The 12,139-nt window shown below is 32.0% G+C and overlaps 4 protein-coding genes across 7 annotated transcripts; 1 reads left to right on the top strand and 3 right to left on the bottom strand.

Moving 5' to 3' along the window:
• The first annotated feature begins 114 nt into the window (after positions 1-114).
• Positions 115-5,879, top strand: LOC132908560 (probable tubulin polyglutamylase TTLL2). 2 transcript variants are annotated; one of them, XM_060962646.1, is made up of 9 exons: positions 115-1,424; positions 2,582-2,707; positions 2,797-2,900; positions 2,974-3,103; positions 3,198-3,474; positions 3,547-3,749; positions 3,824-4,087; positions 4,264-4,472; positions 4,547-5,879. In XM_060962646.1, the coding sequence occupies exons 1-9, from the start codon at positions 1,347-1,349 to the stop codon at positions 4,665-4,667; spliced, it is 1,512 nt and encodes a 503-aa protein (XP_060818629.1). In that variant the 5' UTR covers positions 115-1,346; the 3' UTR covers positions 4,668-5,879. The 2 variants fall into 2 exon arrangements, with proteins under 2 accessions (XP_060818629.1, XP_060818628.1); XM_060962645.1 differs by having other exon boundaries at positions 4,174-4,472.
• LOC132908584 (small ribosomal subunit protein eS4) lies at positions 4,963-6,534 on the bottom strand. The gene is made up of 5 exons (XM_060962700.1): positions 6,275-6,534; positions 5,907-6,004; positions 5,651-5,822; positions 5,457-5,586; positions 4,963-5,139 (listed from the first exon to the last, which is right to left on the bottom strand). Exons 1-5 carry the CDS (start codon positions 6,480-6,482, stop codon positions 5,013-5,015), a joined length of 735 nt encoding a protein of 244 aa, XP_060818683.1. The 5' UTR covers positions 6,483-6,534; the 3' UTR covers positions 4,963-5,012.
• A 784-nt stretch (positions 6,535-7,318) lies between these two features.
• Positions 7,319-8,984, bottom strand: LOC132908579 (deoxyribose-phosphate aldolase). Its single transcript, XM_060962693.1, has 5 exons — positions 8,561-8,984; positions 8,318-8,496; positions 8,099-8,234; positions 7,645-8,021; positions 7,319-7,569 (listed from the first exon to the last, which is right to left on the bottom strand). The coding sequence occupies exons 1-5, from the start codon at positions 8,583-8,585 to the stop codon at positions 7,405-7,407; spliced, it is 882 nt and encodes a 293-aa protein (XP_060818676.1). The 5' UTR covers positions 8,586-8,984; the 3' UTR covers positions 7,319-7,404.
• A 185-nt stretch (positions 8,985-9,169) lies between these two features.
• LOC132908566 (putative ATPase N2B) lies at positions 9,170-12,040 on the bottom strand. 3 transcript variants are annotated; one of them, XM_060962659.1, is made up of 8 exons: positions 11,896-12,040; positions 11,145-11,528; positions 10,649-10,834; positions 10,325-10,566; positions 10,085-10,253; positions 9,882-10,022; positions 9,671-9,790; positions 9,170-9,599 (listed from the first exon to the last, which is right to left on the bottom strand). In XM_060962659.1, exons 2-8 carry the CDS (start codon positions 11,514-11,516, stop codon positions 9,477-9,479), a joined length of 1,353 nt encoding a protein of 450 aa, XP_060818642.1. In that variant the 5' UTR covers positions 11,517-11,528; positions 11,896-12,040; the 3' UTR covers positions 9,170-9,476. The 3 variants fall into 3 exon arrangements, with proteins under 3 accessions (XP_060818642.1, XP_060818643.1, XP_060818641.1); XM_060962660.1 differs by lacking the exon at positions 11,896-12,040 and adding an exon at positions 11,783-11,838; XM_060962658.1 differs by lacking the exon at positions 11,896-12,040 and adding an exon at positions 11,614-11,768.
• Between the last annotated feature and the right edge of the window lie 99 nt (positions 12,041-12,139).

Below are 12,139 nucleotides of genomic sequence, written 5' to 3'. Positions count from 1 at the left end.
TTTCTTTCACATCCATTTTCCCAAAGAGATCTCCATTTGCCAGAAAGATCTCGACGACGGATCTAAGATAGCCGCGAGTTAAGAAATAAACCAAGAAACAAAAAGCATTCGTTTAACCATAAATAGCGGTTAGGTCTCCGAAGAGAAAGAGCTCGGACCGCGTACAATGAAACACGTGAAGGCTCGATCACAAACCATTTCGTCTCTAACCAGGAAGTAACTCCACCGAAAGGGACGTTTCATCGATTTGTCATTAAAGTAACCTTGCGGTACCTCCTACCTATAACGTAGCCAAACACGCGAAACATTTTGATGAATCTTTTTTACAATTGATACGTCATAATCACGTACCTCAATGAGCGTATTCCTATTAATATATCCACGGACATAGATCGCGAGGAATACCGGTCGCGCTTTTACGAATTTCTCCGGAAACATGTCAGAAATGTGATTTTTTGATACGGGTGAAAGGAACCTGTCATTATTACAAGCGATGCGCATTATTACAAGTTTTAAGGTTCAAACTGTACCAGTCGATATTTATGCTATTTCTGGTACAAGTAAATCTGATACAAATCTCGATGAATAGGTCTGTCGGAAAGTCGCGTGTCCGCGATATCCTTAAACGGAAATCGGTGTAATTCTTTCGGAAGCTCGCAACCGATGAGACTTCCGGTGTCCTTGTAGGTTCGCGGTGTCCAGCGAAAGCCCATAAAAGCTGGAAAGCGGCGTGGAAGGTGGCATACGAGCAACCTGCGCGCCTGCGACCAGGTCATAGCGATTGCGTAGACCGAAACGTGGCGGTGCACCAGTGAGAATCGAGATTCCGACTCGCTTGCATGCGGGCCCATCGAAATATTTAAATACGAAAGACTAATCTTTGACGAGAATGTCGTTTCGAAGAATAACTCGCTATAATCGTTAAGAAATATTTTCTTGGATATAAAAAAAAAAAAAAAAAGAGAGAACGATAGATATAATCGAGAATGTCTAGATTACACGCTTTTTTAAAATCATCAAGACCTACATGTTGATATTTTGTGAATGAAAAGTGCGAGGTATGATAAGATATCTTGAATTTCTTCATACTTTGTGTTACTAATTACCTTTCTTCTTTTCTCTTTCGAACTTTTTAAACTTGGCACAAGAACGACGGGAAACCGATGTCGAACGCTTTCCTAAGTAAAAATATCGTTTAACGCCTATAATTTATTTTCTCCGTTTCACGTAATCAGAGGAACAAAAGTGTCGCTATTATTTCAAGAAAGAAGATCGATCATGCTACCGTGATACTACTAATCAGAGTTATTATCTTCGCGCGGTCTTCCAAAATATAATGTTTCGATATGGCAGTGAAATACTTGGATGGTCCTTTTGTGTTCAGACTCAACGACAATGGTACAGGACCGCATCTTCTTATACAGGTATCGATATTCTTAGAATCGTACATCGCGCTCCAAACGTTTCCTTGAATTTCAATGTTAGCTATTGAATAGTACAAGCGCTATGTATGGATGATATTAGATGCTCTTCATTGAAAAGACGAAAATCGAGCGAGTCACGTTTCAGTAAAGTGTGTATCACGATTGCGTGGGTAGTTTAGCTCTAAAATGCAATGAATACACGTAACACCGGTAGGTACATAAATGTTAGATACGTTCCGTCACGCTTTTATGTCGCTTGGAATTTGTTCGACACGGTTACAAACTTAGCCGTGCCCTTGAACTGAATACTTTTCAAGGTACGTACGGTGTGCATATGCACGTACATACCTGCAGAGCCAAACGAGATGCGACGCGCTTTTGCGTGCACCATTTTTAGAAACACGGCTATTAAATGCGACATGCAATAATAATAGACGAAGAATAGAGTTGTTGGGGCGCACCGTTACGACGATTCACCTCTTACTTCCATACGATCTAACACAATAGCGATGCACCTACTATGCAGCCCGAAACAAACTTTTATCGGCAACTTTGATATAAGCGTAATGTTCCTCTGGGCGATTTCGTTACGTAAAAATTAATTTCTTAGTCATTATGAGTAGATAGACAGAAAGACGGTCAGTCAGACAGACAGACAGACAGACAGATAGATGGGGGAGGGAGAGAGAGAGAGAGAAAAAGAGAGAGCAGGCTATTAAAACGAAACGGAAACAATTCAGGTTATAAGAATAGAGTGTAAATGTGGTCGATGACCTTCCGCAGCGAATCGATGTTCAAGTTGTAAGAAAAGAATAATAAAACTAGGCTACCGTAACAGCGAAAAGAGATATACTCGAATTTAATTGTAATTAGAGGCCTTGATTCGCTTTTCATATCAAAAGTAACCATTCTTAATGCTCTAATAACACGACAAATAAATCAAGGGCGTTCTCTGCTATTTTTGCACGCGCATTCCAACTTTTCGCAATTATAGAATGCGTAATGTTCCAGTTTAATAGATATTTTGCTCATCGTGTTCCATTCGTTCGAGAGTCACGCGATCAAATGTTCTTCCCTTATTGCTAGAAGAATGAACTTTGATCCGTAAGTAAGTTGATAAACGAATTGTACATATGAATCGCATACTTTGGTCACAGGTTTGTACGGAACGGGGCTGGAGAGAATATACCGGCGAAAATAATGTATTCAAAGATCGATGGAATTTATGGTGGCGATCCGGCGGCTTCCCCCTTCCCCATTACAAGCTATTACTCCCATGGCAGGTAATAGGTCGTCTAAATCTCCTCTATCTTAAAATCGATTCCGGAAGCAAAGTGACAGCTTTTCAATCGTATTCCCGTAAATCTTTTAGTTTATCAACAGAATTCCGAAAGGGAGTTCGATCTGTCGAAAAGACAATCTTATCCGTCATCTTAGATGTATGAAGAAGATGCACGGTTCGATCTACGATTTCAGGTATAATCTAGAGTTTATCAAGATATCGTGAGAATAATATTCGATCAATGTTATCAAAAATACAACGCGTTAGTCCTGTAGGATATAACTTGCCATCGGAATATACTAAATTGGCGGAAGAATGCAGCCGCTGTGAACACGATAGAGTTTGGATCTGTAAGCCAGTTGGTCAAAGTCAGGGGAAAGGAATCTTTTTGTTTCGTGTAAGAATCAATCATGCTACGTGAATATCGATGATTAAAGGAAAAACTTAATTTGTTAACCGAACTCGTCAAACGCACAATCTTACGTTTCTAGAAATTAAGCGATCTTACATACGACAATGCAGCAGTGGTTCAAAGATACATCGAGAATCCCTTTCTGATCGGAGGTTATAAATTCGATCTACGACTATACGTGTGCGTACCCTCTTATCGGCCTTTGACGATATACTTGTACAAGGAAGGATTGGCGCGTTTCGCTACAGAAAAATTTTCATTAGAGCATTTAAACGATCCTTTCCGGCATCTCACTAATTTTTCGTTAAACAAATTGGGTCCAGGATACTCTGAGAAGAAGGAACGCGTTGGTTCTGGTATAAAATCATCGTCGTTAATTTAAAGTTTCTTGCATTGTACCATAGATAGTAGAATTCGAACATTCGCAGGTTGCAAATGGACCTTTAGACAATTGAGAAGATACTTCGAACAAGCTGGATACTACGATTGGTTTCTTTGGCAAAGAATAGCCTGTTTAGTCAGTTTAACTATATTGAGCCAAGCCGCGAGCATACCAAAATCTTCCAATTGCTTCGAGTTTTTCGGATTTGACGTATTAATCGACAGAAATTTAAAACCATGGTTACTAGAGGTTAAGAGATATCTCATTCGCTTGAATTATTAATAAAAATTATTGTTAACATTCGATAATCGACATTTGAACAGGTCAATCTAAGCCCAGCTTTAAGTAACGACTGTGAAATCGACTCTGAAGTGAAGAAACCTCTGCTGCATGACCTATTCGATTTACTAGGTCTTCCAGTATGCAACACTGGTCTCTCGCTTTTTACGATATGGTCAACAAACCCGATTGACGATGAGGTTGAAGTGTCTTCCAAGTTTTGTACAAATCGAACCATGAAAAAGAAATCGAAAACTTATCGGGAAACTGATGGTTTTCTAAATATATGCACGGAACTTCGACCTACCGTATGTATCTAAAATAAAGTAGCTATTGACAAATATTGAATTCTTGTTTTAGAAATGTTACATTCTATACCCATTTTAATTGTTAGCTTAAACAATCAACTATCAACAATTCTACAAATTTATGGTCTCGTTACAATCCCTTGTTAGTGGATAAGTATATTCCACGCGGTTTTCAGGGTAATAACCCAGAAAGCAACAATAAAACATCGATATGGGATAATGGTAAAGATTGGAGTACGCCATGCGCGAGAGAGGGAGGCTGGATTCGCATTTATCCGTTGACACGAATCAAATCAGAGAATCCCATTAATTATGTATCATCTTTATCGGAAACTACACGAATTGCAGAAAAGGAAACCAGAAATATCGTACTTTCTATACAAAAGTAATAATATCAATAAATTTTTCCAATTTATAGCAAAATATCAGAAAAGTATATATAATTGATTTCCTTTGCAGATATTTAAAAGCTGCCAAAGAAGTGCACAAAAAGAATGAGAAATATAGAGATGAACAGTATAATGCTACATTACGGAAAATGATGGAATTAAATACCGAAATTTGGCTGCCATCGAAATAACTTAATATATACAGAACAGATATTCGGGTCTGCATATTCTTTTTATCATTTAAGCAAATCAGCACAATATGCTTTGACCAATTAAACGATTCGATAATACTACATTTAAGCCCAGAATTTTCACAGCCATAAATATTTCTCAATATTTTTAATAGCGAAATATGTCTTAAAATCGTATTTTAAACATAATTGTGATAGAAATATTAACGAAGAACATTCACATTCTATTGTCGTATATTCTGAAGTACCATACGTGGGTAATTAATATGCGGGATAAAAGAAAGAGACATATATATATTCACCAAGAAATTCTCGGTTTATTGAATATTTTCTTGCAAATGTACATTAATTCACCCCCTTTGCTGCTAACCTCTTGTCGCGCTCTTCAGCAATCGAAAGCTTAACACCTTTATCTCTTGGCAAGCTAATATACGGCTTTGTACCCTTGCCAATGATAAAAACGTTGTTCAACCTAAACGAATGATTTATGTATGATATAACAGCCGGATCAATAATCTAACGTAGCTTAGATTAACTTAATAAACAATAATAATCGTGTTTCCTAAATGGGTAATACTGAAAAGTCTATGTGAAAACAATCAGTGACCAATATGAAGGAAATTCATTTTGACCAACTTTTGACTACAATATTTTTTATAATATATTATAGCTTCGATTATGGTCACCATAAAAATAAATTTACTCTTTCTTTTATAAAAATTTGAAAACAAGAAAGAATGTGCAAGGATCATGAAGTATAAGCAAATAAAGAGTAAATATTTTAAGTACCTTGTGGCAAAAGTATGCCCTTGTGAGTCTTTAATGTGGCAAATATCAAAGGAACCGGGATGACGCTCGCGGCTAACAACTGTGCCTACACGTCCTAAATTTCTTCCACCGGTAATCATACAGAGATTACCTAAACAATAATAATCGATTAATAAGTTTCATATATATATATTTACAACTAAAAGATATTATACCTGAATCAAATCGAATAGAATCCAAGATTTTGCCTGTTGCTATATCTAAATGAATGGTGTCATTAACTTTAATTAAAGGATCTGGATAACGAATAGTTCTTCCATCGTGCGTTACCAGGAATGGAATACCTTTCGGTCCAGTTTGAACACGTTTTACCTTACACAATTTGTACTGCAATAAAAAATATTTAATTTCTTAGTTAAATAAAAGATATCTCATTGAATTATCCATGATTTTTTGTCAATGATTAAATACCTTGGCCTCTTCTGCTGTAATTCTATGGGTGGTAAATCGTCCCTTAACGTCATAAATCAATCGAAAATATTCACCAGTCTTATTAATGGTAATAACATCTAAAAAGACAAATTGAACTTATTAATTACAAACTTACAAATTACATTTAGTTTTCTATATGTCTTAAATATATTTTTTTAAATGATATTAAAAATGTGCACTTTTTGGGTTATACAGAAAAAATATTTGATTCAATCTGTGACCAAAATAAAGAACTTTTATTTTACTATTGGCTAATGTTTGACTATAACATTTTGTTTGAGAAATATTATAGCTTCGATATAGCCTTATATATACTTTAAAAAAAATTAAGTGTCTTATAAACTTACCCATGAAACCTGCAGGATAGTTGGGGTCAGTTCTAACCTTGCCATCAACTTTAATCAGACGTTGCATTACAATTTTTGTTACTTCACAATTAGTCAACGCATATTTCAACCTATTGCGAAGAAAAATAACAAGAGGAAGAGATTCTCTTAATTTATGAGGTCCCGTAGATGGACGTGGAGCATATACACCCCCAAGTTTATCTAACATCCATGCTTTAGGCGCGTTAAGACGCTTCAAATGCTTTTTCGGTCCACGAGCCTAAAAACAAATTTCACATACTTAATGTTATCGTCTCAAATAAAATGCACAAGAATGCAACGAACTTGTTAATGTCAAAAATATCATTCAATATAATAGTCATTCCATAAACAAAGAGGTTAGATTCGAAGTTAGTTTACCATTATTTTATCTCTTTTACTTTCTTAAAATATAATAATCGTCGAATTTCACACTAAAAACTTATTTCTGTAAATAGATTTATAGCAAATATTCATATGAAGTATTGATCTGTTCGTTATAAAAATATAACGCGCACATCTTAACCGTATGTCTTGCTTCATAAAAATGAAATAAATTTAACAAATCATATGAAGATAAATATTCACTTTAATTAATTTAGTTTACGCTTTACTTGGATATTAAAAAATACAACACACTATTTAACCGATGTAAACGGATTTTATGTCAGCAACAAATAACCGCACTTACCATCTTGGTTTTCTAAATAGAAAAGACACGTTTACGCGATGTTACTTTCTTCAACGCCACTGTAGCCAATATGGCGGATACGTGTGTATAATTGGTCAATCCTTTTTTAAACGACTTATATTATATTGAGTTAAAAATTTCATAATTTTAAAGTAACATAAATTGTAGTTATGCTTCAAGGCATAAATACTATATAAGAAATTGTAATTATATGACAATGTTGTAATCATAAAATGGTACATTCTACATTAAAATGGTTGTTATTATTATGTATTTTCTTATTTCAATATTTCTGACTTTAAGAATCAATGGTATAACGGAAAATGTAAAAGATATTTGTTAATATATAAATCTTTTAATAAATGGATATAAAAGTATTACAAAATTACAATAACTATTTAAAAAAGATTAAATGATTATATTAATTTGATTGTATTGCTTCAACTATGTTGTCCAATAAGTTAGAGGCACCAATTCTAAATAAATCTCTAGATAGCCATTCCTCTCCTAATTCCATTTGAACCAACATCATCCATTCTAAAGCCTCCTGTGAAACTTTAATACCACCAGCAGGTTTTAAACCAACCTAAAATAATATATTTCAATACCAAATATAAGGCATGAAATATTGATTTTCGTTTTTTTAAACAAAAATTTATACCTTTCTCTGTGTGGATTCATAATAATCCTTGATTGCCTGACACATAATAACTCCAGCAGACAAAGTAGCATTTATTGCTTCTTTTCCAGTAGATGTTTTAATAAAATCTGCTCCGGCCATCATTGCTATCATAGATGATTTATATACATTCTCTAAATTACCTAACTCTCCTGTAGCAAGTATGACTTTCAAACATTTGTTACCACAAGCAACACGAAATGATTTTAGTTCTTCATATAATTCTTTCCATTGTTGCATCAGAGCCAATGGTCTGTTAATAACAATATCAATTTCATCAGCTCCTAGTTCAACACCTATTTCTACTTCACGAAGACGTGTTTCTAGTGGAAACTGTCCAGATGGAAATCCTCCACCCACTATTTAGATGACAATAATATATTTTATTATTTTTTAATTTAAATATTATTAGAAAAGAACTTACATGTATACTTACCAGTAGCCCTGGAAATTTTATGTTCTTTATCAAGTTTTTCCAATATAGACATTGCATCTACAAATCTCATGGGATATACACATACAGATGCAGTATGCAAATGTGAGTTACCTGGTAATTTAAGAGGGTTTACTGCCTATAATTATTGAAATATATGAAAGTCAATATTTTTAAAGATGTCGTAGAGATCAAAAGTTTTAATATAACACTAAGTATTACTTTAGTACACAAAGTTTCAATTTTTGAAGGTGTATCATCACCTCCTAAAGTAGTTAAATCTATGAAACCTATTGCTTTTACCAACCAAGCAGTTTTAACATGATTTTCCAATTTATTAACTCTATAACGTATAGAATTAATTTTTTCATCTATTGCAGATCGATCGAAATTCATTGTAGCTAAAACATAAGTATATAGATGTTAAAAACATGAAAAATTGCAAAATTATTAAATTCGATTTACCATTAGCCAACTTTTGAATATCCATTATACGTCTTTTAAAATTTTCAGAAATATTTAACCTTAATTAAATGCGTAAAATGCGTAAAAATGAACACGTAAGAAGAGTGTGAGTGCTTTATATTTAGGAACGATATCGATTAGAAAATTTTTTTAGTAATTGATAACACCGCAATGACCTATAATTTACGATTGTTGGCAGATGATACAGTAAAGTGTGTAAGACTCATATATTTGTGCATTTGTCAACATATCATTTCTCAGTTACTTTATCTTAATGAACCTTCTCCCACTTTATTCTGATATTGTATATTGTGATATATACATATAATTTTTATCAAATGCTACATTATACAACGTATCACATATACCTCGCGAAAATTAAAATAAAACTCCTTTTGCAAGCTAAAAAATATTCGTTCTAAAGCGAGAATGACTGATCAGTATAATTCTTAACTTATAAATATTAATTTTTATTTATAAAAGCATTAAGAATATTTTTCTTCAGATAAAGTCGCAATTGTGACATAGAAGCTGTCTTGTCGTGCCTATTTCTGGAATGAAGAATTGAAATTGTCGATTTTTATTTTATAATTATTGATACATATTAAATATTATTTAACATCTAAGTTTATTATAGCAATTGTTTATTGCTGAATATTATGTATAATGAAATATATAATAAATAAATTTACATAATAGTAATAAATACTATAAATATTTTCTGTAATATATTTTGATACATTTTAAGCTAATTTGATATATCTTTGATATAGTGTACTCGAATGTACTTGTTACATTTTCAAATTAATAGTATTATTTTTTTGAAAATTTATTACCAACAGTTTGCAATTTAGTCATCAAGATTAAAAAAATTACTAAACAAAACTACTAAAATTTTTACTAATTTAAATTATTATTATCTATAATGTTGCCATTGTTCCCAATACTGGGTGGTTTGCATTTCAGAAAGTCGAGATACAGTGCGATCAAAAGCAAAAAGTTCTTCTTCTCCAGTAAAAAGATTAGATTTGTAATTGTCCTGTTGAAGATACAAAGTTATAAAATTATATATCAGTTAATGAAAGCAACAACTTTTGTTTCGTAACTTACTGAACCGTGTGATATTTTTAAATCATCCATTAGCATTCGTTTTTCATCTGTATATTCACTATCTCCTTGTGGGATAAAAAGTTCTGTATGTGGAACAGCTGCAGATATTACAACTCGTACCTGACAAAAATTTGTTTTTATTTAAATATAAACATTTATAATGATTTAAATTGTTAAATATGAAGAGTAGATAGAATATACATAAACTTACCTTATTGTCATATAGTGTGTCAATTAATGTAATAAATCTTCTGGTTTGTGATTTAAGACGAAAATCTAGTTGTGGTACATCTCTTATAATAACTGTATGAAATGCTTGACTTAGTTCTAAATAATCACTAGCACCAAGTGGCTGCAAATAAAAAAATTGCTCGCTATATTATAAATACCTAATGAAAATTTATAATAACCTACTCTATCACACAATTCTTCAAAAGTTGAATCCAACACTTGACCACAGGTTCTTTCAAATGTAACATTACGACCTCTTATGGAAATAGTTCGAGACCTCACAACATCATTTTCCTTTGAGCATAAATATTTAAACACTTTGTCCACATCACTAGTTGCATCCTCTCCTTTTCTATAAAAATTTACCATTTTTTAGAGAGGAGTATTTTATTACATGCCTTATTTATGCATCACTATACGTACATGAAATAAATTTTTTCATCTCTAAGTCCTGTTTTCAGCCTATAATCTACCCCTGAATCTAGGGAATTTATAATGCAATAATTTTTTAAAACCTGTATAAATGGAATAAAATTTCCTCTTTGTAGTCCATTTTTGTATAAATCATCGGGTGCTCTATTACTAGTTGCAATAACTATTACTCCATTATTAAAGAGTTCAGTAAATAAACGTTTCAATATCATAGCATCTGCAATATCAGTTACCTATATATATATGTATATAATCTTTTATTAATACGTGTTACATTAATTCATAAATAACTGATTGTATATTTCAGAAGTGAACCTGAAATTCATCAAAACAAAGTAACCAAGCTTCTTCAGTAATACTTTTTGCAACTGGTGGTATTGGATCAAATGGTTGGAGTTTAGTACTATTAACATCTCGTACAATATTTTTCTTTACTTCGTGTACTTTATTATGTACATCAAGCATAAAAGAGTGAAAATGAACTCTTTTTTTATTCTCAATCTAAAATAATACATTTCAAGATAATTACTTGTTTCCTTAATTAAAAGATTTATTTTGTAATGAACTGCATATGGAAAACCATTTATATTACTTGTAGTAATTATAGTATTTAGAGTACCTTTATCATAGTTCAAAGAAAATTTTTTTGTCATCAGTACCTTTACTATATAAAGTAACTGCTTTATTGCATTAATTATTTTATTATGTGCATGAATTATGCTGAAAAGTATTATGAACTGCCAAATTGTTAATTAATAATATTTTGTGGCTATCCATGTGCAATAATTATATGATCTATAAACTATAATACCTGGCAACATTTGTAGAAAAGATCCATTAACATTGTTTTACCTCCACCAACCGCTCCATGAATATATAGTCCTTTTGGTGGTTGTTTTCTTTTCCTACCCAACCATTTATCTAATAAGTTGAATTCTTCAGGTTTGTATCCATTTATTTCTTCATAAATGCTCTGCAATGTTCTAGCAACTTTCATTTGATGTTCATCTTCCACTAGTTCTCCTTTTGCAATTTTATTTTTTAACATAATAATTGGGCCTTTCTCAATTAAACTAACATCATGAACATATGCATGACGTTGAATATGTTGTACAAATTTGTTGGACAAATTTGTAAAATAGTTTTGATTAAAAAATTTTTTTGGTAACAAGTAAGTCATCATGGGAAAGATGTCCTAAAGGAAAGGTCATAATTTGTTATCTATGTATGTTACTTATATATATTATTAAACGCCAGATTAGGTAAATACTTATTCTTACAGATAAATATTTGACAAATATACATTTAATTTAAAAAATTAACAAAATATAGAAAAACTTTCTAGTGTATATGATCAAAGATATTCACATATTTATCGAATTTATGTTTGACAGACAATCAGCATGTTAACCTTTATATTACATATGAAAATACATTACATGTATCTACCTTAAAATAGAATACCCACACTAGGAAATTTAAAAAGGTAGGTGTGAGACATGATATTGATAAATATGAAGAATTGAATAACTGGAAAATATATAATCAAATCATGTACTTACGCTTCTGTTTTCTTCCTTCGTTGTTATTTATTAAAACTGATTCTTTCATGATATTTTAATATTATTAGAAAGAAATTTCATGTACAAAGAAATTCAGTTTGAAAAATTATCTACCGCGCGTTATGTTATGACGTAACTAAAAAGGAAATATGGAACCATCAGATGCAATTTATTAATGGCTGTTCATAAGGGTCCATATTGATGCATAAAGCTTTATTCACAAACAAAAAAAAAAAGAAGATAT

This window comes from Bombus pascuorum, chromosome 7 (assembly GCF_905332965.1).
Source record: "Bombus pascuorum chromosome 7, iyBomPasc1.1, whole genome shotgun sequence".
Lineage (NCBI taxonomy): Eukaryota > Metazoa > Arthropoda > Insecta > Hymenoptera > Apidae > Bombus > Bombus pascuorum.
Note: the sequence above shows the minus strand (reverse complement) of the source record. Positions and strands in the feature narration are given on the sequence as shown.

Coding starts and splice junctions, on each gene's coding strand:
- LOC132908579 (XM_060962693.1), bottom strand. CDS start 8,585: ATGGATATTCAAAAGTTGGCTAATG. Junction 8,497..8,560: donor TATTCAAAAGTTGGCTAATG/GTAAATCGAATT, acceptor CTTATGTTTTAG/CTACAATGAATTTCGATCGA. Junction 8,022..8,098: donor TAAAATTTCCAGGGCTACTG/GTAAGTATACAT, acceptor TCATCTAAATAG/TGGGTGGAGGATTTCCATCT.
- LOC132908584 (XM_060962700.1), bottom strand. CDS start 6,482: ATGTTAGATAAACTTGGGGGTGTATATGCTCCACGTCCATCTACGGGA. Junction 6,005..6,274: donor CTATCCTGCAGGTTTCATGG/GTAAGTTTATAA, acceptor TTGTCTTTTTAG/ATGTTATTACCATTAATAAG. Junction 5,823..5,906: donor TTACAGCAGAAGAGGCCAAG/GTATTTAATCAT, acceptor TTTTTATTGCAG/TACAAATTGTGTAAGGTAAA.
- LOC132908566 (XM_060962659.1), bottom strand. CDS start 11,516: ATGATGACTTACTTGTTACCAAAAAAATTTTTTAATCAAAACTATTTT. Junction 10,835..11,144: donor TTTTCTACAAATGTTGCCAG/GTATTATAGTTT, acceptor GTATTATTTTAG/ATTGAGAATAAAAAAAGAGT. Junction 10,023..10,084: donor TTGAAGAATTGTGTGATAGA/GTAGGTTATTAT, acceptor TTTTATTTGCAG/CCACTTGGTGCTAGTGATTA.
- LOC132908560 (XM_060962645.1), top strand. CDS start 1,347: ATGGCAGTGAAATACTTGGATGGTCCTTTTGTGTTCAGACTCAACGAC. Junction 1,425..2,581: donor GACCGCATCTTCTTATACAG/GTATCGATATTC, acceptor CTTTGGTCACAG/GTTTGTACGGAACGGGGCTG. Junction 2,708..2,796: donor AGCTATTACTCCCATGGCAG/GTAATAGGTCGT, acceptor TAAATCTTTTAG/TTTATCAACAGAATTCCGAA.